Raw genomic sequence first — 25,795 nt, forward strand, 5'->3', positions numbered from 1 at the left:
GCTACCCCTAGAGTCGCTGCGGAGTACTTGTATTTAACGTTAACTGTCGTAAATACCACTCACCAGAGCCATCTCTATATACGGCTCTGCGTCTCTGCACTCACAGCCTGATCCCCTCCCCCCGTATACCGGTACATGTTCAGTAGGATGGAAGCTTCGGACATCAAACAGGCAAAGATAGACTCCGAAGATGTCTACTGACCAGGTAACGTCTGAGTGAATGCCTGCTAGTGTCTTCCATTGAGGCTGCTTCTTATGTCGCTGATGTATGTGACGTCGCGCCGTAAAGCAATTTGTGATTCTCGCGAGATTTGGCAGGACACCTTTCAGACTTGCATTGCTGGTTCTGCCAACGGCGTCCCTCTCCTGCTTTGCTATCGGTATGATTCGCTATACTACGAGTTCGTTTACCATCGAAATGACTTCGAAGCTGTTATATTAAGGTAAAAATCTTGCATAGTGTGCCTTTAAGTTGCAGAAAAGTGACAAATGAAATGAGGGAAAAACTGATGTGAAATGCATCTAGTGGAAATGACAACTGTTAAATTCTGTTCATTACACTTGTCTCTTTCTCTCTTTTATTATTTCCTCTTTTACATTGTTTGGCTTCTCCTTTTTTCCTACAGTTCATCGGGGCAGGTGGTTTCAGGTGATGCGTGTGCGGGCACCACCACCCGCACAATAACCTTTGCACAGGGCGAGTGTCAGATCAACCAGATAGCCCTCAACCCGTCAGGGACTGTGCTCTACGCTGCTGCTGGAAATACTGTTCGCATGTGGGACCTCAACAGGTACATTCATACAATCCCTCCTCCAGTTATTGATTGAAATATTCAGTCATTCATGCATTTATGTATTAATTACTCCCCTCGCTGGTTTGTATCTCCACAGTTATTTGTTCATTCATGCAGATAGTTTCTTTACAGCCAGATATAAATTATTTTAGACATGGTTGTGAATGTATATTCACTTGTCACATGTTAATCAACTAGAGAGCTGATTAACATGTGACTGAAGAGATTAAAAAGGCCGTCAAAAGGAAGCACAGGAACTCAGCACCAGTGATGTGAAGCGTGTACGTGTTTTCTCCAAGATGCCCATTTCTGAAATCCCGTGGTAACGCCATCTTCTCCTCAGTTTTTATGCTTTTAGAGGGAAGTGATTAACAGATTGGACCAGACAGTTTACTCTGAGGGGCCCAGACCCATTTAATGATGCAGAAATGAAAAATGAATGTATTAAACATTTCTTCAGTATCATCTCTGCCCACGGCACCGCTGTGTCTCAGCAGTTTTACTTCACCCTTAAGATGGAAAGTGATTTCATTCAATGAAACTGGCACCTTGAAAATCAAATTCTTGTAAATAATGAATTTCACAGATTTTTGCTTTACCTCTTTGCTGCGTGCTTGTGTGTGTGTGTGTGTGTGTGTGTGTGTGTGTGTGTGTGTGTGTGTGTAGGATGCAAGGGATGGGGAAGTTGATGGGCCACATCGGCTCAGTCATGTGTCTGACAGTGGGACAGTCTCTGCTGGGCAAAGACCAAGTTATCACTGGCTCCAAAGACCATTATGTCAAGGTAATGCACACTCACATACACCTTAGACCATATCCTATTGTCACAGATGCAAACATGTCTTTTAGAGTCTCCTTCTTCCTCCTTCCTCAGGTGTTCGACGTGGCAGAGGGAACTATGGGTAATGTAGGTCCAGCTCATAACTTTGAGCCTCCTCATTATGACGGCATCGAATGTTTGGCTGTACAGGGAGATGTGCTGTTCAGCGGGTCAAGAGACAACGGCATCAAAAAATGGGATTTGGAGCAGCAGGAGCTCACTCAGGTGTGTGTGTGTGTGTGTGTGTGTGTGTGTGTGTGTGTGTGTGTGTGTGTGTGTGTGTGTGTTTGTGTGTGTTTGTGTGTGCGCGTGCCTGCCTGCATGTACAGTGTGGGTTTTTGTTAAGATTTGCGTTATGGATTTCTTGAAGCCTAAAACATGTCCCTTTTACCATGCTGAAGATGTACTGACACTCCCTAAGGCTTATTTAAAATTAAGCCTGCATGTGTTGTATGTGAAGCCAGCGGGGTTGAGTTAAGCAGGAAGCAGAATGATTTTATATTCATGTGAATGTAGAGTTCATACATCAAAGTTTAAAACCTTGACTGTGCTTCTGTGCTGCTCCTGACATTATGTGCCTTGAGCCTGCAGATAGGAACATACCATCCATCGTACTCTGGGGCTTTTAATTCATGATCTCTTGACCCGTATCATCTTGTGAGCAAACCCATTCTTCCAATATGATGTATGTAGGGCAGAAAGAGCGCCAACAGAGTATAAAAGCTGTTGGAAAATTATTCCAGTCACTGACGATGCCACATTTACAGAACAGCTTCATTGCTTCTAGTGTGGAATAGTGATCTTGATAGTGGTACTTGTACTAAATGCTAACATGCTCACAATGGCAATGTTAACATGCCGATGTTTACCGAGTAGAATGTTTCACTCAAACCACAAATATCATCAAAGAAAGCTCAGGGAATTACCAAAGTCTGTAGGATTTAACCTCTGTGGTAGGCTTTTCCTTTACTGTTTAAATGATTAATTGAAGGACTAAATAATTGAGAATAAAAACCATTAGTTGTGGCCCAATTGTAGACGTTTGATAGAAAAAAAAGATTATTTAAGTATAAACAATGTTTGAACCAGGGCACTGAACTAAGATTTTTTTAGTTACATTTTGCCTAATTTGCGCATCAGGACCAGGTCTGTAGTGCAGCTTTATACGGTCACACGTCTTGACAAAAAAACAGGACAAAACACACACACACACACACATACACACACCTTCTGTACCCATACAGTACTGGTAGAGGCTGTATTTTATTCGTTATCTGACACTGGCTCAGCCGTGACAGGGAAAAACTGTGCTGCCAGTTGAGCGTTCAGTTGGTGGACAGCTCTCTTCAGGTCTTCCTTTACCCAGAGCTCTGTGGAGAAAGTCAACAAAGAGTCGTCAGGTGTAATGTGGCAGGAAGTACTGTGTCAACATCAGGGTTTTAGAGCCAACACGCATCACAGCCACAGGTACCAGAGAGGAAAGTCAGTGTGTGTACGTGTTGACTTCTGTGGTGTCTGTTGAGCATCCACTGTTGCCTGCATATGTTAATAAAGCATAATAATGCACCTCGTGGGTGTATGTGGCTTACTCATTTGCACACACAGTAATATGCATATTAAGCAGCACTTTCTCAAGTTGTTTGCATAAGTTCTATTTAGCTTTTGTTTATCCTAACAGAGAAAACAAGAACATAAGACATTATTATTTCCATTCAAGTGCTGAATTAAATCAACTCAGTCAGTGCTGTGGTCTGCGGCATATGACCTTAACCTCATTTGTGAAGCAGCCAACACAATCCATTTTACAGCCTCTCTAACTCAGTAGTCTCTGTCTAATTATGTAATAGGATCAAATTGTGGCTTGAGGTATAATAGAATATATTACAGAAGACTCTGAAATTCCTCCCGGATTGTTGCTGAAAGCTGTTCTGCTCTGACCCCTCTGTTAAAATGCATACGCCATAGTGTACGCCAGGAGAATATGTGAAGCAATTTGTTTATAATTACTCAACACTGTAGTTTAGCGATTCCCAGTTGCTTGATAAACATCTTAATATTCCTCCCAAAAACAATTTCACGTTTTTGCTTTTCACTGGTTTTGACGGCATGCTTATGCAACTGTAGCCGTGTGGTGTTGCTCTCTGTGAGGTGTTAGAAAGCATTAACACATTTTTACCCACTGGTGTAAAGTTGTTACAGATAGCGAGGTATATGTAATGTATGTGACAACTTTCTCTTTTTGTAATAGCTCTTCCCAGTCCACACCTCTCATTGCACTCCTAACTATCATGAATTTGGGAGTCTCTCTTTTAATTGCCTTTCCCAAGGTTTCCTCCATTTTCCTTTTGCATGAAGAAAGGATTTTTCAACCTTTTCTGGCCTATATATCCCAACTATAAATCACCCTGGGAATTAGGGAGTTGTCAAGTTTTCAGCATGGAGGGAGCTTCAAATAGATTATACTGAAATGGTTCTATATGTGTATGTATATCAATGTTGGTGTTATTCTCAGAAATTGTCTCTACTTATCAAGCACCCCATATTTCATTTGTTTTTCCTGTAAAGCTCTTTCAGACATTGTGATGTCAAGCTTCAGCAGAAGTATTACATATTGAATGATGTATAGTATGTAGTGAAATGCCCGGGCAGGCACATTGCACTTAAGGGAGGACACTGATGAGCTCATGTTTGTAATAAAACGGAGCATTTCTGAACTGGAAGACAATCATGAGAACACAGACAGCATCATGCTGTGTAGTGGCCAGCTCATACGTTAAAAGAAAAGCTGATTTGTCCAAAGTCTTTGACAAGAAGGAAATACAGAAAAGTTTTAAATTATAGGAGCTAAAAAAGGTCTGCATAATATAGTTGTACACATAAATTAACAATCTGCACATACATTAATGAACATCGAATATGGTGTACTGTTGTCACTGATGTGCCAGATGTGCCAGATCCAGTATCTGTGAAATCTTCACTCAAAACAGCATCTAGAGATAATAAGAATAGAGCCAGAGCCATACTGAATTTTTGAGGCTAATAGCCAATATATTGCCAGATTTTTTTTTAAATATGAACACATAACATATTTTTATTTTTATTTGGATAGCTTACATTTGTTTGTTAAAAACCAAGATATGTACTGAGCGAGACAATTTATAGTATAGAACAATAAACTTATCCTACTTAAGATGCTAATGCAGGAGGTTCGTAATGCCTGATGTCTACACTGTTGCATTTTAACCAAACATGGTTTCTGTCCATCTGTGGCAACAGTTTACCATTTCTGTTTCTACATGAGTGGTAAAAGCAGGAGAATGTGTCGTCTTTTTATCTTCTGTTGTGAAATTCTCAAGAGCTACTTAGTTATACGTTTTCTTTACCATACCAAAACAGTGGGATTTCTGCACTAGATTATGTGGTACAAATTATAGCCATTTGGATAATGTCACTCACAATATTGAAATCACTCTAGGCTCGGACTATTGTTCAGTAAGAATCACTTAAGAGAAAACAATTCGGAGCTCTCAAGATGAATTTGCCTTTGGTAAAAAAATACTGAATTCTTTTTTTGTTTCAAGAGCTAAAGAGGAAAAACAATGCTTTTATTCAAGCTTGTGGGTACTGGTTTAGATCATAAAGAGTAGGCCTACAATAGACCTTACAGGAGGATTACATATAGATTATAGTTTATGGACTATAAAAATGATAGAAAAGAGCAGACAAGCTGCAAACTACTGTGTGGAAAAAAAATACAGAAAGATATCTGCAAACAAAAGTAAGAACTTTATATGCAGTGTTATTTTGTTTGAAAACTAAATAACTCAAAATGCAACATGAAAATAACAATGACAGATGCAAATAAAACACAACAGGAAAAAGTAGATAAATGCAATAAAAGTCGTCCTCCTTTGCGTGAGTTCCACTGTAGGTTGTGTGGTTGAGATAAACAGAATATAAAAAAACACCCCAGCAAAACCCAAAGTGTGATAAAAGTTTGGAAATCCCTGATGTAAAATTCAAATAGCTTTTTGTACTTTAGTTCTGTATTTTAAGGCACTGACAATGTTTGGACTGATTATGTTTAACATCTCACCTCTGAAGTGCTGCGTCACCACAGACATGGTTCACTCTGTTCCTCATTTTCTCTTTAATTCATAAAGAAAATTCTAAACGTATGATGTCAGTTTAGAAGCTATTTGTCAGACGTTTTTTGTCTGTGTATTAAAATTTGTTCCTCACAGCAGAAGTGTGGAGCTGAAGTTAGTTACATGTGAGCTGCGGGATTAATTTATCCAATACAAAAATAGCAGAAAATCTTTCTGTTTGAATCTTTTTTTAATTTTTATAATGGTGAAATAAAATAAGTGGTTACATAACATTTATCCGTATGCAAACTCTTAAGGGTCATATAGAGATTAGATATGTCCAAAGGGATAAAATTACTTATTAATTAACCCTAACCCTGCTCTGAAATTTGAAATGAAGACAATTGGTTTGTTTCTCTATTGTTGCTTTATGAAATCGTGTCTCATATCAGTGTTTTTATCTTTGTAAACATAAGATCGATGAATCTATTCTCAGTTCATGAATCATGTTTGAAGCTATTCTAAAATACTGAACACACAGAGACACAAGCTAAGAATAAATATGGTATTCTCTATCTAAATACAGTCTTAATGTGTCTCAAGCCACACTTGTACATGCATGTTGCCTAGCAACAACATGCATTTTCCATTCAAGAAATATACTACTTCAGTGAGGATGATTTATATCCATTAAAAATGAATCACTGAACATTTATGTTTTCCACTGCTATTTTAAGAATGTGACCACCAGATGATTCCTGTAACTGTTGTAAGATGACTGGATTATTTTTAATGTAAAAACATGTAATACCTCTCTCTCTCTCTGTGTGTGTCTCTCTGACTTAATGTCTCTCTGCATTGGCTCCACAGCAAATCCCCAACGCCCATAAGGACTGGGTGTGTGCTCTGGCGTATGTTCCGGGTCGGCCCATGCTGCTGAGCGCCTGTCGGGGCGGCATGCTGAAGGTGTGGAATGTAGACAACTTCACCCCCATAGGAGAGGTCAGAGGTCATGACAGCCCCATTAACGCCATATGTACCAACTCAAGACAGATCTTCACTGCATCCAGGTAAAAAAAATGTTTTAATAAATGTTTCACATTGTAGTGTTGTAAAATCCATCAAACGGCATTCATTTGTTATTTGTTCTCTATCTGACCAGCATTCTGTTGATGTAGTGAAGGATTAATGAGCAAATAAACTAATTTCATTAGAAGATTATTACATCTTTTGAGAGTTAAAGAAAGACCTTTTATGTTGTAATTAATGCCATTTATTTATTATAATTTATTCACAGCAAATTACTGTAATGAAAGCGTTTGTAGATTAGAGTCCCATCAGTTTAAACATAAGCATTAAAGAACAAGTAGGCTGATATTCTACATTTCTTTCTGTCTATTCAACAATTCAACAATGAACTTAACGTGTAAATATGTATTGCCTGCCTGATATACCATATTTGTCAAAAATACACCAGTGATGCTCATGTTGCACCAGCTGACATGTTCTTTCATTACCATAAACATGGACACTGTAGTTTATTCATCAATCCCACATACAAGTCTGCTGTTATTGATATTAATTAGGGCAAATGTGTTAATCAGCTGCTGAAAATATTTCCCAACAAATGCACTGTTTACTTCTGTTGGGTAATGTTTGCTTAAAACTACAGTGACCAGCTGGAAAATTAGGAAATTACCCTATACATTTTATGACCCTTTTTTAGGATTTAAATCTTCAGTAGGAACAAATGGGCTCTGAGCTGAGTGCCATAGACAGGGTAGGGAAGAAAATGAGAAAGTATTGAGAGGTGAGCTCTCAACACTTTGTAACTTTTTGTCTTTTCTTGTAATTTGACAAAAACAACAATATGGAATGAATCCAGCTTTATCTGAAGAGTGCTTAGAGGTTGAGAACCAGAGAACATGTTTATGAATTAGTTTTTCAAACTGGTACAGAGAGACAGAGAAAATGTCTGGCCGTTACCAAATATGTTAGCTTTTTCTGCAGGTGTGTGTCAGCCTTGTGTGGCTCAGAGAGGGTCATACCTACATCCTGTTTTTCTGAGCTCACAGGGATAATGCTTGTTTGTGTGTGTCTGAGTGGGACATGCTACAGTCTGAGTGTTCATTTTTACTTCTCATTCAACTGGTGGGCTTTCACTGAACTCTACTCCCTCTTCTTTCTGTATTCTCCACTTCTCATTCTCTTGTTTCATCACTTCTTTAATTTCCATCATCGCTGGCTGTTTTCCTGTTTTCTGACGTCTTTTCTGCGGACAAATATTCGGTCTCTTAAACTCTGCCTTCCCACTCCTCCTCTCCTCCAGTTCTTAACAGTCACCTTCTTCCTCCTCCTCCTCCTCCTTCTCTCCAACTCCTTCTCAACCCCAGTGACTGCAGGGTGAAGTTGTGGAGCTATGTGCCAGGCCTGACCCCGTGTCTTCCTCGACGGGTCCTGGCCATCAAGGGCCGAGCCACCAGCCTCCCATGATTGCCTCTTCTCCGCTCACCAACCCTCCCTTCCTCTGGTACTCTCTCAACTAATTTCCACCTTCTTTTCCCTGCTGTGTTTGTTTTCCCCTAGTTTTCTATTTCTTTACCTGGTTGATACCTGCTCTTTTCTGTTTGCACCTGTTCTGTTTCTGTCCTCTTTTCATTTCTTCTCCAATTCTTCTGTCATTCTTTTATTTCTTTTTTCTGTTGGTTTTCTTTTTGGTGTTTTTGCATGTTGCTCTGTTTTGATCATGTGTGACTTCTATTTTTAAACCATTTATTCATGGTTTGCAGACCACTGCCTCCATTAAGAGTCACTGACTGAACATGTGACTCCTAGTTCTGCTCAGAATAACTCTTTTTAATGTAATGTGTGCAAATAAAACTAGTCTGATGTGCATGTTGCTCTACTTAAAGGAATAATTGAACATTTTGGGAAGTAGCGCTCATTCGCTCTCTCACCAAGAGCTAGATGAGAAGATCAATACCGCTGTCATGTTTGTCCGTTCAATAAAATTCTGCAGCCAGACTAGAAACAGGGGGAAACAGCAGGACTGGCACTATCCAGCATGTAACACCCCCCCCCCCCCAATAAAACAGCAACGTGATGTTTTCAGTTTTTGATTGGAATTGAGCCAAAGAGGTTTACATGTTAATTAGTGAGGTTTAGAGGTGATTTCGTCACATGTAGACAGAGCCAAGCTAGCTGTTTCCTGATGTTTCCTGTCTTTATGCTAAGCTAGGCTAACCGGCTGCTGGCTGTAGCTTCATATTTATCATACAAACATGTGTGATATCAATCTTCTCATCTAACTCTGGGCAAGAAGCCAGAAAGTTTTTTTGGTTTTTTTTTACTATTTCACACCTCCAGCATTATGTTTTCAGACAAAAGTTACACAATTGACACTTAGCATCTCCTAACACCGGCCGAAGTGCACAGCTAACTTCTTTAGCTAGTGTTAATGAAAACTGTGATGCTGTCCTGGAGATTGCCTGATTGACCAGTGCAAGGTGTTGTGACTGTGGCAATGTGCAAGAAAGTGAAAATTAAATTGCCTGGTCAGTTGGGAGTAGAGTTGTGGGTAAGTTGATTAGATTTACTTGTTGTAGAGATATGAATCATACTTACTTCTACACTTTTCTAAAAGGTTGGAGAGGTGTGTTTTTTTTTTACGGACACCACAGAGAAGGGTCTTTAATGAAGTGTGTGTGTGTGGGCAAGTGTGTGCGAAGCATACTTTGAAGTCAGTCTCTTTGTGTTGTGTCTGATGTACAATGGGTTTGTTTTGAAAGGGAAGACTGCCTGATTGATGTTCTGTTATTTTCTCCCTTTGTTGTGTTCTCCTTGCTTCCCCTTTGCTCATCATCCCACCTCCCTCTCTCTCTCCCTCTTTCTCTCTCTCTCTAGCGACAAGACAGTGAAGATCTGGTCGTCAAAGGTGTGGAGGAAGAGGTGACAACCGAAGTGGTTCCTTTGTCGGCCATCTTACTAAAACTTCAGCCATTGATCTGTGCCCTGCTGACTCCTGGCAATGAGATGTGACACTGAAGTTTCCAAGGCAATCAAGGTGTTTTTTTCTCTGTTGCCAAGGTGCAAAATGACAAAGCAGAGGCAGAATATGTATTCAAAGGCAAAAAATCTATTTGCCTTTCCGTTTTTTTTTAATGCCAATTTGAAAGTGCCATTCAGGTGTGATGGACAAGATAAACCATATCCTCCTGGCCATGGATACACCTGCTGAACAATGTTTCCCCGGACATGAAAACTACCACAGCCTGGTATTAAAAGGAAAAGAAAAAGTGTCCTTCTGTTCTTTCACCAAGGTTTTAGAACCCTTGTGGAACAGTGAGAGATGAATTAGCTCAAAGACGTGTGTATCATGTATCTATTGTTAGAAAGTCAAGATGGAATTTAAATCCCAGAGGGATGCTAACTAACAACTGGGACCTCTGCTCCTCCGTTCAGGATACTGAACACATCGGAGGGTCATACTATGTTAATCGTGGTGGATGACCAATAGACAATTGCTGATCTTGGGATAGACATCACTGGAAAATCACACAAAACACCATCCCCTTTTACTCCGGAATCACTTTTAGTTCAAGTCGCTCTCAGTATATCACTGAAACTTTATTGCGTTCCACAAGTCATGTTCATGTTTTCTTTTTTAAATGACTTTTATTAATTTATTATTTTCCCTACCTCAGTTCTTTTGGACTTTGATGTGAGGTGGGAGGGAACATTTTTTACAGGTCTCTGTATACAAACACCTGGTGCTTGACATTTTTGAAGTCTTTTATTTAATGCCTGGCTCTTCATCTATGTGTGGATGTGTCCTCTGTGGCCCTCTGGCTATCAGACTGTCAAGCTGCTGACCTTGCAAACAGGAAAGCACACGTCCAGTAGCACAATCTAAGGTAGCACTGGCCCCCCGGAGGATTCTGGACTGGACTGTATCATCTGCTCTGTAAAGTGCTAACTGCAGTGAAAATAAGAAACACCCCTGCAGACGCACATACACAAACAGTGCACACATTTGTGAGTCAGGTACTCCATTGAGGCCAAAGAGCCAGATCATTATCTCAACCATCCCTACAGTATGTGGCCCATACCTGCCATTTATCCTCTCCTCAAATGGTAATAGGAGCCCTATCCAGTTTTCCCCCACCTGCTTTCAGCGCCACTCTGATCTTTAAGGTTAGCGGCTGTGTCAGACTGACCAGCCTTACTGAAGAGTCCGCCTCTTTCCCCTGCTACTGAACTTCTCTGGGAAGCCTTTTTAATTAGAGGTCTCGCAGCTCTACCGGCTGCTTTTTCAGGCAAGATTACTTGGGTGAAAGTAGGTCATAACTGAGAGAGATTTCTTATTAAAATCCCAATTTTCTTCCACCCACTATTTGCTGCTACATTTTAAAGGCAGGAAGAAACTTCATGTACCCGTGCACTGATGTACAAATCTGTTTATGTGGCAGATTACGCGTGTGGGCAACACACGCACACACACACACACACACACACTTATGCACAAACTGTGGACTCACACAAACACAAGATTTCAGTGGATGTTTCGGTTATCCATCTTGCCTGATAGGTCTTGGCATCCCTCGCTGTGTTGATTTAGTGTTGCTTTAATGTAACAAATTCAGCACTGCAGCACTCCACTGACACACACACTCATATATGCACATACATACATACTCCTACAGGCAACAGTAATAACCCAAGTCTTAAAAGTCAGTTCAATTATATTTTTGTTCTGAATACAGATAATAGCATTCTCATCACTCTCAGTTTATGAACTTGGGCTTTTTTGTGTCAGTCAAAACAAGGAATTTAAAAGTCTTACCACATGATAAAAACCCAATTCATGCCTGTCATTATCACAATATCACCGTTGAGATTTGTTTTTCAGCTCTGAAATGTCACTGCCTTTGTTAAAAAAAAAAAGAATAATTTGGTTATTTAGTGCACTTTTCCTTATAAAAGACCCAGAAACATGTAGTTTAAATAATGAAGCTTGGATCATAAAACAGCAGTCATTGGTGCTGAAGTTAGTTAGTACTTTCAACATACTTTCTGCAAATTCTCGTCTAAGAAGGAGTATGTACCGCCAACATGAGTTCAAAGCTGCTTAACACTTTCCAAAACCAATGATATGGGTTTTGGTTAAATGTTGGGGGGGGGGGCAAATGTGTGAATGGGGGTGATGTGTTGAAGCATTTTGGTTTTAATATTTGTAATGCTTAGAAACTCAGGTAAAGGTTGAAGGATATTGTTAGTCATACTTTTAGTCATTACTTGATCCTGTGAATTTAGGTTGCCCTTTGAATTGACCAAATGCCTTGTTTGAGAGATTTTGATTTTATTTTAAGAAAAAAGGTACTATCCGTGTACCACCCCTTTTTGTAAAAGGCTCATTTCCATGTTTTGCTTTTGCATTTGATTCCCTTTACTTATTATCTATGTACTGTGCTTCTCCGTACAAAACGTACACATCTTAAATGGCATCTTCCCAATCTGGCCAAAGCTGAAAGTCTTGCAACTCTGAGAAGTTATGCACTGATTTTTGACCATAATTACTTGTTTAAAATATGTATAAAGTATGGTATGTATAGTAGTTTGTGTATAAAACTGGCGTGAGCGGTACAGAATGTGGTCAGTAGGGAAGTTAACCTCCATAGCATAATGGGTTATATACTTTGACCTTAAGTCAGACTCCACTGGGCCCTTCACCGTACACTATGTATTTATCTGTGCTAATTAGCCAAACTGACCCTGCTCACCAGCTCTGTGGTGTGTTTCATGTGATAACAGTTCTAAAACAGCCTTTATCTCCATTTTCTTCTCCAGACTCCTACTTATTGCTAGAGAAGATGTTGTAGTACTGTAGCTTTATGCACTCTCTGAGGTGCCCTGTGCTTGTACATTTGCTGAAGGATACATGATGTTAGTTGTGCTCATCGGTTGATTGGACATATATCAAAATAGTAATTCAGTAGGAAATTCAGTCCTCCTTTTATCTTAATGTTAAACACCTGAGTGGATTTGCTATCAAAATCTTGGAAGGATTTGGCCATTTGTTTGGATTCTGGAGCATTGATAGTCAAAATATGTAACACAAATGTTGTTGAGTGTGCTTCGCAAAAGATGCTTACGTGGAAGATTTATTATAGCCATGCAGAAGCCCTAAATTATTATCTGGCCTTGGATCAGCCCCGCCCAAAGTTGCCCAGAGTTCTGAGTCTTGTATTTTGCCGATGTCAGCACCACTTCATTACTTGATGTGTAAATAAGTGTGTCATACATAGTCGAGGTTAGCTGACTTCTTTCTCATCAGCTGGCCTCAGAATAATCTCTGTAAGTTAGGATTTACATGCACTTTGGATAATGAACACTGCTGTGAATACTCTGAACTGTTTTCCAGATATGTATTAAGCCTAACTTTAGACTTAGTTTACAAAGACCCAGAGTCCAAAACAAGGCTTAAAGCATTGAAACTGTACTGAAAAGAACACATCTGTTTAGGTCTACAGTAGGTTTAGAAGTTAATGATATTAATGTTTGTGCTGATACAGTATGTAAGATAACAGTCAAGACATAGAAAGACAGTCCCCAGTATGTCCCTGCCTTTAAAGCCCCCCTTTTTTTTATAGCAATTGTTATCTGAGAATGCAAATTTTCACTTTGGCAGAGCAGCATGCACACCTTTGTAGACACTCATCCATATTTCCCTGACTGTCTGCTGGCATTCAGACATTTTTCTTAATATTACTGACCACAAACAGGTCATATTACTCTATGAAGGATATAATCAGAGGCACAGGATGAAAGAAGATAATCTATTTCTCCTGCAACAATCCACTGGGGGAAATCACACCTGATATTATCACACTAAAAGTACCATGTAGTGAGTACTGTTTGATAAATACCCCTCTCCAATCCCAAATTGGTACACCAGCTGGTGGCAATGTTCTGTAGCCAAATGTGAAAACAGTGAACCTCTATTGTAGGTCCCCACAGCCCATATTAGAATCTGGTTTAAATTATAAAGCTGTTTGACCAAAGCTAAAAATCACTTGCTGATACCTTGCTCGCCCTTAAAAGCCACTACCTGTGTAATTGAATATTTCGGACTTCGGTGCACCGCAGTGACAGTACAAAAGAAAAATAACATTGACCATTTGCAAAGCCCCGCCTAGTTACTGTTGCTATTCCTGTCAAGCTTTCTCTTCTTGCACAGAACTTATGCAGTTTACAATTACAGCTTGAAATTAGCAAGTCGGTTTTGAAACAGTGAGTCCTCCATTTCACACAGAAGTTAGATTTATGCTTTAATGTTTGTACATTCAAACGGTACGCCTTACTTTTACCAAAGAAAAGGATTTGAGTTAGCCACACATTTTATGCATTCTGTACACCTTTACATGTGTTTTGGGATTTGGAAAAAAGCTTAACTCTCATCCTACTAACATATTTAATATACAATGGCTATTGACTGGGGACCCAAAAAGTAAGCCATTGTCAACAACAACCACCATAGCAAAATGTTAACTTATGAACTCAATAAATATTTCAATCTATTAAAATTGCATTGGTGGAATTAGGTACTTTTGACTGGGATCCCCCAGGACTCCAGTACATATTTTTAAAAAAGTACAAATTAAAACAGAAATAGAAAACAACAATATGAAGTAAGTAGGAACACACTGATTGAAGTCCTGAAAAATTAGAATGATAGAATAAAACACCTGTGAGACATAACAAGTATGCAAGTATAGGTAGGATGAGGGTTAAAACAAACAAACCAGACTCTTTTATAGCTATGATAGTTATGATAGTGTGTGACAACCAGTGTTCATGGCAGGGTTTAGCGAATGGTCAGTTGGCTGAAAGCAAATCATAGACCGCACCAATTTTCCCAGGCAAACAAAAAAATAAAAATAAATCAGTAAATAGTGGCTGCAGCCTGTCTGTCTTGTATAGAACAGATTGGAGAGTCAAGCTGTCAGTGAGTGAATTGTGTGATACCACCTTTAGCATTTCCAGCCCAGCCCAGCCCAAACACCTTAGGCCTACTAGGAAATTAAATCAAAGTTGTCAGTGTCTCACCTTCAGCCTTGTGCCTCAGACAACAGGCCTTACTGCCTTAAAGAAACAGAATGTGTATGTGGGACATTAACAATCTTTATTTTGAGGATTGTAGATTGTCCTACAGATTGTTTGAGAATTCTGTTCTAAGTCAGACGACGTCTCTGCTCACTTTATCAGCACGGCTGAAGAGACTATCGACTTTGCCTCAGGCTGCTGAGGGGATGGGATTGCATTTAGACACAGTCAAGAGGGCTGCTGATCAAGAGGGCACTTTACTGCTTTGCAGTGAATATCGCACACCAACACACGTCTTCTCTGTAGCTGCTCAACTAGTTTTCTTCCAGGTGTGTGTTGTCACATTGAGCTCACATATGCTAATACAGTATGTGGCGGTGTCTGTGAAATATTTACTCATGGGACATAAATGCAGGGTCAAAGGTCATTTGTGCCTTTTATTGCACAGACTATTCCCTCTCTTAAATGAGTGTAAATGTGTGTACAGCTTTTTTTATATGACAATGTGCATGTGACCAAGCCATGTAAGATATCTGACTGTAAATAATGTAAGTAAATATTTAATGAAGGATCCAATGTTCCCTCAAGAAAATAAATGTTAAAAACAACTGTCCTTCGTTTCTTCTGGAGTGATGAATCCTAATAAGATCTTATTGTATATTGATTTCTTTCTTTTGTGGTTTGGATCATAAAGAATTGTTTTCATGAGATTACATTCCTTCTGTGATTATCTTACAGAAATATGTTCTTTAACCAGATTGTTCAGGATTTTTATAGTATTTACCCATCTGTCTGCAGATTACAACATGCCTGATATTAAGACCAAAGCAGCTGAGAAATCAGATGATCCTTTACAGATGGATGAAGAGTTTATTGATCATTTGGGATAAAAAGGCAAAAAAATGGTTGTAGGGGATGAGGTGTAGACATGAGGAAATGTTTTTCCTCCAGATGCACTCCTTTCTACTTCAGGGTGAGAGATACAGACTCAAAGCTCATACATCTTCATTTCCTTTGCAAACTCTGATCATTAACTTGTGTCGGTCTGCGCTTGTCCCAGCAGCGACGGGAGACACAAGCACTGTGATGTACGACGGCCATTAACGCCTCAGAGGAGGCAAGAACCATTTGAAGATGCCAGTCACTAACAAATAAACATCCATACACAAACCCTGTCACGTCCAAGCTGTATGTGCTCCATCTGCTCTCTCCATGTAATAAACTCCTGAAATTTCATTTGAATGTCTTCGTCTGTTTCATTACGCTACAGTGCTCCAGTAAGTCTGTTCTTACTTGCTGATCCATCAATCTCTGTCCTACTCTATCAATCACCCTGTAAGTATAAAAATCTATTTGAAATTCAGTCAAATACCCTGAGAAAATGGTAAATGTTGCATATTAATTATGCCTACTCGTGAGCAGACTAAAATGAACTGAACTTCAGTATCGCCAGTATAAAATACTGTAATATTATCAGGATGGCAAACTCAGTTGTTCGGTCCACTGCTTTCCACAGTCAGAAATATCTCAAATAATGAATGGTTTGTCATGAAATTTCATACAGAGATTCATCAGAGCAGTGGTTCCCAACCTGGGGGTTGGGACCCCCAATAGGGGTCATCAAAGTTTCAAGGGGGGTTGCAAGGCCTTCTTGATTTAAAGGGGTGTAAGAAAACTAAATACATACAGTAGGCCTATATCTCAGCAATCTGTTTTATTTTTTTATATATATGTTTTATATTTATATTGTTTTTATTATTTTCAATCTAAACTTGAAGACCTGAACAAACTATATTTAGAGTCTCTCTGCTAAACAGCTTTTTTTTTTTTTTTAAAAAAAAGAAGCCTATTAAGTATGTATGATTGTTAAAAAATACATAATGAAGACAAAGGATTTTGTAAAAGGTTCCTAAAAATATCAGAAAACTCAACTCTGATGCAATATTCACAGTAAATAATTCAAATTCATCCAAATTGCTTGTTTTACACAAACTTCCTGCAGTTATTGCGTCCACTATTTGGGTTGATTGTACAGTTTATCAGTTGTTCTGTTATTGTTATGCATTAAGTGTAATTTGAAATATTGATCAAATATGTGTCAGGCGTCAGTTTTCTCAATGATAGAAAAGGGCCCCTTAAGGAAAAAGGTTGTGAATCACAGCATTAGAGGATGGATTGTAACTTTTGGTGGTCCATTAATCTAGCACAAACATCGGGTCAAAAGTGTCATTTGTCCAATGTCTCTACTGATTTACCTTGTGTTTAATGCTAATTAGCTAATATTAGCATAAGCAATTAACTAATGTGATGAACATTTTGCTCAAAGCATCACTGTGTCTAAATAGAGCCAGAATTGCTAGCATGTCTGCAGAGTCTGATGTTCCCCTCAACTCTACGAAGCGCTTCAGCACCAAAGCTCTGATAAATTAACTGTACATTAGCTACCCAGCACCATAGTTACTGACTATCTGGTGAACCCACTGGGGGTCATTCCTGTGTTCCCAGGGTCATATGTTGCCCATTTCTAGGCATAGGGTTAGGGAACTTAGGACCCTGGGAACATAGGACCCTGGGAATAGAGATACACTACCACTCAGTGGAGCAATTAGCTGCTATAGAACCAGATATTTCCTTCAGAAGTTAGTGGAGAGCAAAACAATATTGGGCTTGCATTTATCATGTGCACACAAACACGATTGCCAATGAATGACAATGTTGCTCCATATATGCCTAATGTGTAAATAAACCACTTTTTCCTGACATTTCAACATGTCCACTTTACAAGGTGATAATATATCAGTAACCTATTCATGTTGTGTTTACAGGTTCTGTCCTGCTGCTATTAGGCGGGCAAACCCCCCCCCAAAAAAAACAATGTAGCAAGGAAAATTACTCACTTATCTTCACGTCAGTCCAGTTTAATCAAACTTGATTAATTAAATGATACACTAGAAAAAATCTGCATGAAAGTTTTTGTTGATTGGTAAATACAGCTCTTGTCCATGATAATGGGAGTGAGATCAGATGTTGAAAAGGAACTGAAGAAGACAAATAAATCGAGTAGACTGATAATTAGCAGCATCATGGAAACAAACTTGGATGTGGAGAAAGATTGAAATGGATAGATGAACAACAAGTGGAAGTAATTCAGCTAAGAGGACTGGCTGGGGAATGAAAAGAATGCTGGGAAAAAGGCAATACGTGAGCAGTGGTTCAGGCTATTTATGCTATTTTTAAATAATGGAGGATGCAGAAGGTAGCACTGACATGACAATAAGCAAGATACACTGTGAACACTGCACACAAACATCTTGTACAGGAGATAGAACATGTACCAATAACAGCGAAAAAACAACATTTATGGCAAATGCTTGACGCAATGGGTTATCACCTTATAAATTCACACTTAAGTAAAAAGAAAAATAAGGTAAAAAGGGTACTGTGAAAGACAAACAACACATTCAGAGACTGGAAAATTTAAAGATTTGAATGCTGAGGGAAGTCATAAACATCTTCAAAAAATCATCCCCACTGTTTCTCAGATACATACAGCGAGCATCTGCACGGCCACTGAACAAAGCCTCGGACTATCAACTAAATTGCATGGTCTAATCCCATTATACACTCTCTCTTTGAGTCCGGTTTTACACAGCACACACACAGCACTCTCCACACTACCAGATTTAGCCACATCAGAGGGACACACAGTCATTCATGAACATGGGTGGATAATTAAAAAACACAATGCAATTTTTTTGTTTTGTAGTGTAATAATGTGTTTTTGTGGGGGAGATTTGCAGGCAGTGTTCATGAATGCGTTTAATGCGTTTAATGCTTTATTCATTAAAAGATCGGTCACATCCATTTTGGGGTTAGGTATCCATTGAGTTATAATTATGTTTAGTAGAAATTACACACCATAGACGACTATAAAGTCAGCCATGTCAAGGATGAGAGATTGCCACTAAATCCTACTCACTGGTCCATTAAAGGAATAATTTCACTTATTATTATTATTCCCTTTCTTTCCCAGAATCAATCAAGAAGATTGATACCACTCTCATATTTGTCCGGTGAATATATAGCTAGCTTAGCATAAGCTAGCCTGACAGTCCATAGCTGCACGTAATATCTCTCTTCCTGGATACTTGTCATTGCCATAAGGAGGCCTTCAGGAAGTGACTGACCAAGAAATAACCTGACACATAATGGTCTACAAAATCAGAACTTGTTTTTACACTTTTAAACTAATAAACATGTTAATTAGCTTTAGGTGAGGTGCGGTAGGTGTTGCCTTTGGACAGAGCTAGGCTAGCTGTTACCTTTATTTTAACCATACAAACATAGAGTGGTTTCAATCTTCTTATCTAACTTTCAGCTGAAATAATTTAGTTTTATTTTCCGTCTTGGAAAGGTTATGTTGAATTTTTGGTCTAGAGATTTTTTGCAAAAACAGATTGTTAGTTTTTCAGTTGATATGGTTTTTCTGTATTTGGTGCTGCTCTGTTTGTCAGTTCCTCCATTGTGGTTATTATGTGTTATGGAAACTAAAGACTGATCCATCCATTTTGTCGAAAATAAACCCTATTGCTGCATCAGGAATTGTAAAATGAGTCACTTCCTCTGTAGAGGAGGACTGAATGTCCATGGATAATGTACTTTCTCATAGATGTTTACAACTGCAGATGAGAAACACTTTTGTGTAAGCAGGTTTAAAAACTACTGTGTGGTTAAGCAAGGCTGCAGATTAACAGATTCCTTTATTCATATAGGAAAAGATTTTCACTTTCAATGCATATTCGTTACATAAAAAAGTTTTCTCTTTTGCAACCTGTTTGGATCCACTGTCTCTTCATCTCCACACAGTGCACGTTCCGGGTTCTCAGTTTGTTTTTTTCTTTGAGTCTTTTCCCTTTGCAGGCTGTTTTGTCTCCCTCCAAGGCAGGAAGTTGTAGGAGACCAGAGCTGTGATGAGGTATGTAGCCATGCCAGTGTATCCTCCCAGTACCAGACATAATGGCTGTGCCAACACAAACAGACAGAACACGTTCATTGACGCCCGGTCGTCCAGCTCCACCCGGTCATTCTGCGTTGCGTTCATCACTCCAAAAAAATATATCAGTGCCACAGCCGGGTAGAAAGCCAACTCCACCATGATGCTAGAAACACTAGAAAGCCAAAGATGTGCACATGTGTTGGAAAGTAGTTCGTAAAATCCACTGAAGTATTGAGTGTATTTTCAGAGATACACTCACCCGGATGAGATTTACACTCACTCCCAGACAGAAATCCCTCTGAAGTGTGAAGGTCGATCTGACAGGAAAACAGACTTGGACCTTTGATCTGTCATTACAACAGTTCTGTCAAACATTATCTCCTGTTCCTCCCTATCAGGACACTTGACAGTTATTACCGTCTAACACAATCTGATGTTTTGTTTTCAACAAAGCACCCTTTAAAAAAAACTTAAACTATCATAACCAATTACACTGTATCATATAAAAGCAACTTTCTTGACACATTACAGATAGGAGATAGAGGGATAAAAGGTTACAGCCCTACATTGACCAATATAGTATATTCAGTGATACTTAGACTATACGTCCATGAATACCTATATTATGAGTTACAAAAACGTATCAATAATGGAATAAAATCAAACTGTAGTATATTTAAAGCCCCTTCTCACATGTATAACTGAAGAACTCAACTTGAATAGCTTCTTTATTTATTTTTTTCTCTGGGGTTAGTGTTTCAATGACAGATGCTTTTTTGATATCATGTATCATGTCTAGAGAACCAAGTTCAAGTTGTTGATTTGGGTATTTCTAAGGCACTAACCCTACTAAACATAACAAACAACAATACTCTGTTTCATAAATATACACCCAAGGGAAATACGCTTATTCGCTTTCTTGCAGAGAGTTAGATGAGAAGATCGATAACACTTCCATGTCTGTACACCAAATGTGAAGCTTGTTCCAAGATACTGTAAACAGAGGGAAACAGCTAGCAAGGCTCTGCTAAAAAAAATTGCCTACCAGCACCTCCAAAACTCATTAATTAACACATTATGTACTGGAACTATTTCTTGGTTGAGCCAAAAAAAAGTCTCTGGGCCCGGCCAAGAAATAATTTCAGCACATAACTCCACTTTCCAGTGGGTGATTGCAATGTTTGGGTTGTATCCATATGGTTGAATGCACATATTGTAAGTCACTTTAGATAAAAATATCAGCTAAATACATTTTATATAATGCAAATATGCTGGTAGGTGTATTTTCTTAACTTTGGACTGAGCGAGACTAGCTGCTTCCTGTCTCCATGCTAAGCTAAGCTCCATACATGGGGTAAGAGGCAAGGTGGACAGGTTGCTGATCTATCTTCAGTAGTAAATTACAAATATAATATAATTTATTGTTGTTTTGGGAGACATAAAAACAGGATGTTAAATTAAAAATAAAAAAAAATGTACAAATGTTAGTTATTAACAGCACCAACTCCGTTTAATTTATTTTAAGGTTTGAGACCACAGTCTCAAGGTGGCTTTAAGAGGCAAAAATAATTAAATGGATGGAAATGCGTAACTGTGCCATCATCCAGAGTGGCAGTCAGTGAGCAAAGTGCTCTCTCTTGATTTCTTCAAAAGTCCCTAGTGGAAACTTTGCCTGTGGGGAGTTCTTTGCTAGTCAGTCTGGTATTTTTCACTTTATTTTCAGCATTTAAACTGAACCACAATATACACTCAACTACTCAACACAGAACAGCAGTGAACCTCTCCACAGCAGAGAAAGTACTGTACCATTAAAACTTCTGTATAGCCACTCATCTTATTAAGGGCAGCAGCAAGTGTTAAATCAAGAAGTTCATAATTAGTTTGTGTGATTGTGTATCTACTATGGACCTGTGTGGTTATTTTGTATTATTATTGTTTTGCAGCTCTAATCCATCATCCAGTTCTCTGAATCCCCTCTGCTGTTGCAGCCTGGGGGAGTGCCGGGCCGTTAGCCAGTCAATCAGCCACCTAGGCTGCTGTAGCCTTCTATAAATACTGCATGTATGCAAGTGTGTGTGTCTGTCTATGGGTCCTTCTGTCTGTTTGTTTGTGAATCTCAGAGCAATCATTCATAAAAGGTTTCTCTGTGGTGTTTGCCACCTCAGGAGGGGTTTGATTCTGGATTAAACCACTGGGCCAACAAGCAGGATTACACTCTGGGAGGGAACATGTGGCACTTTTGAACTGGGGTTTATCAAACCCCCTGGATCTCTACATAAATCAGAGTTCACTGGTGTTCAGTTAAGCTGCATGAAATGGGCATTACTGTAATAATAAGATGCTCTTTAAGTGTTTCCACAATAGAAAGTCTGTGCCCAGTGCAATGGCAGCTTTCAGCACATCATCTACTTTTTCTGTAGAATGATTTGTATCCCAAACGTCTGTATCTAATAAGTGAGGCTGTAGACTTACTGTATTAGCTAAAGGGTATTGTATGCATCAGCGCTAGCCCTTTATAATCTTAAAAACAGGTCTTTTATGGTGTCTTCTCAGGAAGTATTTCATAGAAAGACCTCTGAAAACACCAGTCAGAGCCTTTTTATTACGTTATTATAAAGTTAAAATTATGAGGTAACTTTTGTGGAGAAATTAATATTTTCTTCCACTATAATATCTTTCTCTAGGTTCATTAATGACTATATACACTTGCTCTTTGATTGTGAGGTAGTAATGTCAGTGTATTGTTGGTGCTCTGGCAATACCTCAGAATGAAATCATGCCATTTTCAGTTGGCCAGTTACACATGAGACATATTAGACATAAGAACAATTCTCCACTAAAATCTGCCCCAGAAATGGAAACTGATTGTTTTGTGGGAGATTTTTCAACACAATTTACTCAGCAGAAAGCACAAACTGCACTAACCATCGACCGCTGACTCTTTTCATTACCTCCATCAGCAAACAACAATATTAGCTTTGACAAAGACATAGTTAATTGATGTCAGATTTAAAGAAGAAGGCTGCATTTTTAAAGTGTGCGTCACAGATTCCCTGGTTAACGAGCATTTGCCGACCACTTCCTGTGTTTAGGAATAAGCCTAAAGTTGGACATCCACAATGTGTTAATTAGTGGATTTTGATATGTTTTTTTTTACGACAACTGAGAAATGAGATTAGAGTAGTAAATAAATGCTTTTATTTTTCAGGTTGTGAGGGAGGGGAGAAAATAAACCCACATATTTTGTTGTAAGGAGCTCTACTTGTTTGACAAGGCATTTGTCTGTTTTTGCATAATTGCTTCCAGAAAGGCGATATTTTTGGACAGCATGACGCAAGTAAGCATAAACACAGTAATTAGTGCTTAGGAAACTGCAGGAAGCCGAGAGAATAGGACAGAGAAGGAGGAAAAGGGACATTTGAATCCACCACGGTGTTATTAATGTGACCAGCAGTACAAAGCATTGACCACCTCCTGGTCTATCGCAATTGGATGGCAATAGCATTTAAAGAAGATATCCAGTATTTTGTAAATCTTTGCTTTTGATCTGCTGCACAAGCCAACACCTTCATATATTCAGAAATAGACATGATATTTGTTTCTTAGGAACAGGCAGCGGCATAGTGTAATTAATACACTCTTAAAAATAAAAAAATAAAAACCTTTCTAATGGTCCTGTTATTTCTTCTCAGCATTAGTAACACAGAAAATTATAATATTTTACAGTGTAAATATTTGGTGGCAGTTTTGAAAAAATCTGTTCTTAATCGAAACCAGCGTTTATTGCAGCCACATACCAAATGTTCCGGTGTTAATGGCTGTTTTTTTTTTTCATTATTATTTTGAATTGTCAGCTATTGATTAGAGTGTTGTTTGTTAGAGAAATGATCTGATTGTGGGACTCCACAACCAAACCACCATATAAATCATCAACTAATATTAATTTAATTTGATGCATTTTTTTTTGCATTTGGGATGCTGCAGGTTTGGCAAAATAGCTGTTGAGAAGGTCTTCCTCCTCCCTTTCCTCCTTTTTTTCCTTTTTCTTTTTTCTTTGTCCTCTGGCCCTGCTCCTGCCAACCCACTCCTTGGAACATCTGCAATAATGTGCTCACCCACACTAAACAGCAAGCCCTTAAAATACATGAATCATCCTGGAGAGAAAAGGGTGTGTATGTGGATGTGTGTGCCTCTTTATCTCTATTTATGGGCCGTTCAGTAACATATGAGAAACTAATTTGTTTTTTTATATGTCCACATTGGTGCATATGTTTGAGAGAATGATTGTGTGTGTGTGTGTGTGTGTGTGTGTGTGTGTGTGTGTGTGTGTGTGTGTGTGTGTGTGTGTGTGTGTGTGTGTGTTCCTGATCCTAAAGCTTGAGGGCTGTGTGGGCAGAAGCGTCCTGTGCCGGTATAAATTGATTTCCAGAATCCAGACTCTAGGTGCTCTATGAGAGCTGTGTGCTTCTGCACCCATTTATGAAAGGTGGTAAAATGGTTTATAGCTGTGTGTGTCTCTGTGTGTGTGATGTGCGTGCGAGAATGAGCAAGAAAGAAAGAGAGAGAGACCGAGAGACAGACGGAAAACATACAATGATACCAGAAATGTAATGTCTGTTTCCATATCGACCAAGTTGGTCAAGAGTGATTTGTTTCTTGATGGACCCAGCAATCTGTGGGAAACAGACGGTTATTTGTTTATTCATCACTACTAGTTTACGTGCATGTCATATATGTGTGTAAGTCCTTTGTTTATGCATAAAAAGACAAAGAGAGATGTGGAGTGTCAGAGAGAGTGAGATAAACAGTGGGGCGGTGGAGAGACACACACACACACACACACACACACACACACACACACACACACAGTCTGCATTTAGGAACAGTGGTTATCCAAAAAATGACAAACCCATCACTTTCTTGGCAGGCAGTTCCACCAGTTTAGCATATTCATTACAATGTGGTTTACATAAAGCAGGTCTCGCTGCATACAACAGGCTAATGATGGATGGCGGCCATTAAGTCTCTATGTAATTCCCTTCTTGTAATTAATATTGATTTTTAAATCAGCCAGCATGAACACATTTTAATTGGTAACTAAATTTCTTAAAATGTCATGGCTCCCCCAGCACAGAAAACTACTACCCAATGAGGACTTTATCTCCAAGTCCAAATTCCTTTGGATTAAACATCTTCGGTTGAGTTGTTACTCAGTGAGTATTGAAGGCTGAAGGAGTTTCTGCTGTTTTCCACTATTATGGAGCTGAAGGAGTTGGGAGCTGTCCATTGCTGTGGTGCTGAAATGTTTTTTTTTTTTACCCCAAAGTCTCTCTACTGTAGCCCTTCCTAACTTTTTTGGCTTGTGACCCATTGAAACAAACCTTGTCATATCCACCAAGTGACTGCTTCTTCTCAGACAGAGAATGTCGAGGTAAAATGATTCAACAACACATATTAAAAGATTCAAAGAAAAACATATAAAAAAAACATACATCCTACCATGTTAACCATCTCCATACCCTTTAAATGTATCCTGCGACCCATTAGAGGGTCCCGACCACCAGGTTTGGAACCGCAGCTGAGCAACATGTCTCACAACTTATGTCTTTATTTAATGATTTCAAGCTACCAAACCTCAGATAAAGTGTTAAATATTAAGTGACATCAGTGGGTGATTAAATAACAATGCCAGCCACTCGCACACTCTCTCAGTGAACAGCACTGATGCAGTTTGCAGGGTGACAGCAACAGCAGCAGCACCGGGGCATGGGCAGCAAGCACTTGAGTGTAATTCCGTGTGGGAGGAGGATGGGTGTGTTTGAGAGTATCTAGCCTTTTTTTCCTCCTCACACGCTCTGCTGTGCGCACAGACTGAAGACAAAGCGCAGAGAGGAGTCCAGCTCTCCATGTGATGTGCAGCCGGTCGGTGAGAGCGCAACAGTAATCTCAGATACTGTCCTAGAATTTTCTATTTTATTTTATTTTATTTTTTAAA

At 39.0% G+C, this 25,795-nt stretch overlaps 2 protein-coding genes and 1 long non-coding RNA gene across 20 annotated transcripts in view; 2 read left to right on the forward strand and 1 right to left on the reverse strand.

The window, feature by feature from the left end:
- Positions 1–16,040, forward strand: part of LOC127371909 (mitogen-activated protein kinase 14A) — a 123,131-nt gene extending 107,091 nt beyond the window's left edge. For 7 of the 15 annotated variants that reach the window (XM_051415121.1, XM_051415127.1, XM_051415131.1 and 4 more), the window contains 6 exons: positions 627–791; positions 1,461–1,578; positions 1,669–1,839; positions 6,573–6,772; positions 8,096–8,232; positions 9,606–15,412. In XM_051415121.1, the coding sequence (XP_051271081.1) occupies positions 627–791; positions 1,461–1,578; positions 1,669–1,839; positions 6,573–6,772; positions 8,096–8,195 (754 nt within the window). In that variant the 3' untranslated portion in view covers positions 8,196–8,232; positions 9,606–15,412. Of the gene's footprint in view, positions 1–626; positions 792–1,460; positions 1,579–1,668; positions 1,840–6,572; positions 6,773–8,095; positions 8,233–9,605 lie in introns of all 15 variants that reach the window. The other 8 variants (XM_051415129.1, XM_051415126.1, XM_051415136.1 and 5 more) reach the window with 3 other exon arrangements.
- A 1,657-nt stretch (positions 16,041–17,697) lies between these two features.
- LOC127371208 (uncharacterized) lies at positions 17,698–20,128 on the reverse strand. The gene is made up of 2 exons (XR_007886369.1): positions 20,060–20,128; positions 17,698–19,972 (listed from the first exon to the last, which is right to left on the reverse strand). It is a non-coding gene; the product is annotated as an uncharacterized LOC127371208 (long non-coding RNA).
- A 5,408-nt stretch (positions 20,129–25,536) lies between these two features.
- cpne5b (copine Vb) overlaps positions 25,537–25,795 on the forward strand; it is a 116,908-nt gene continuing 116,649 nt past the window's right edge. For 2 of the 4 annotated variants that reach the window (XM_051413872.1, XM_051413874.1), the window contains exon 1: positions 25,537–25,722. In XM_051413872.1, coding sequence (XP_051269832.1) covers positions 25,712–25,722 — 11 coding nt within the window. In that variant the 5' untranslated portion in view covers positions 25,537–25,711. Of the gene's footprint in view, positions 25,727–25,795 lie in introns of all 4 variants that reach the window. The other 2 variants (XM_051413875.1, XM_051413873.1) reach the window with 2 other exon arrangements.

This window comes from Dicentrarchus labrax, unplaced genomic scaffold (genome assembly GCF_905237075.1).
Source record: "Dicentrarchus labrax unplaced genomic scaffold, dlabrax2021, whole genome shotgun sequence".
Lineage (NCBI taxonomy): Eukaryota > Metazoa > Chordata > Actinopteri > Moronidae > Dicentrarchus > Dicentrarchus labrax.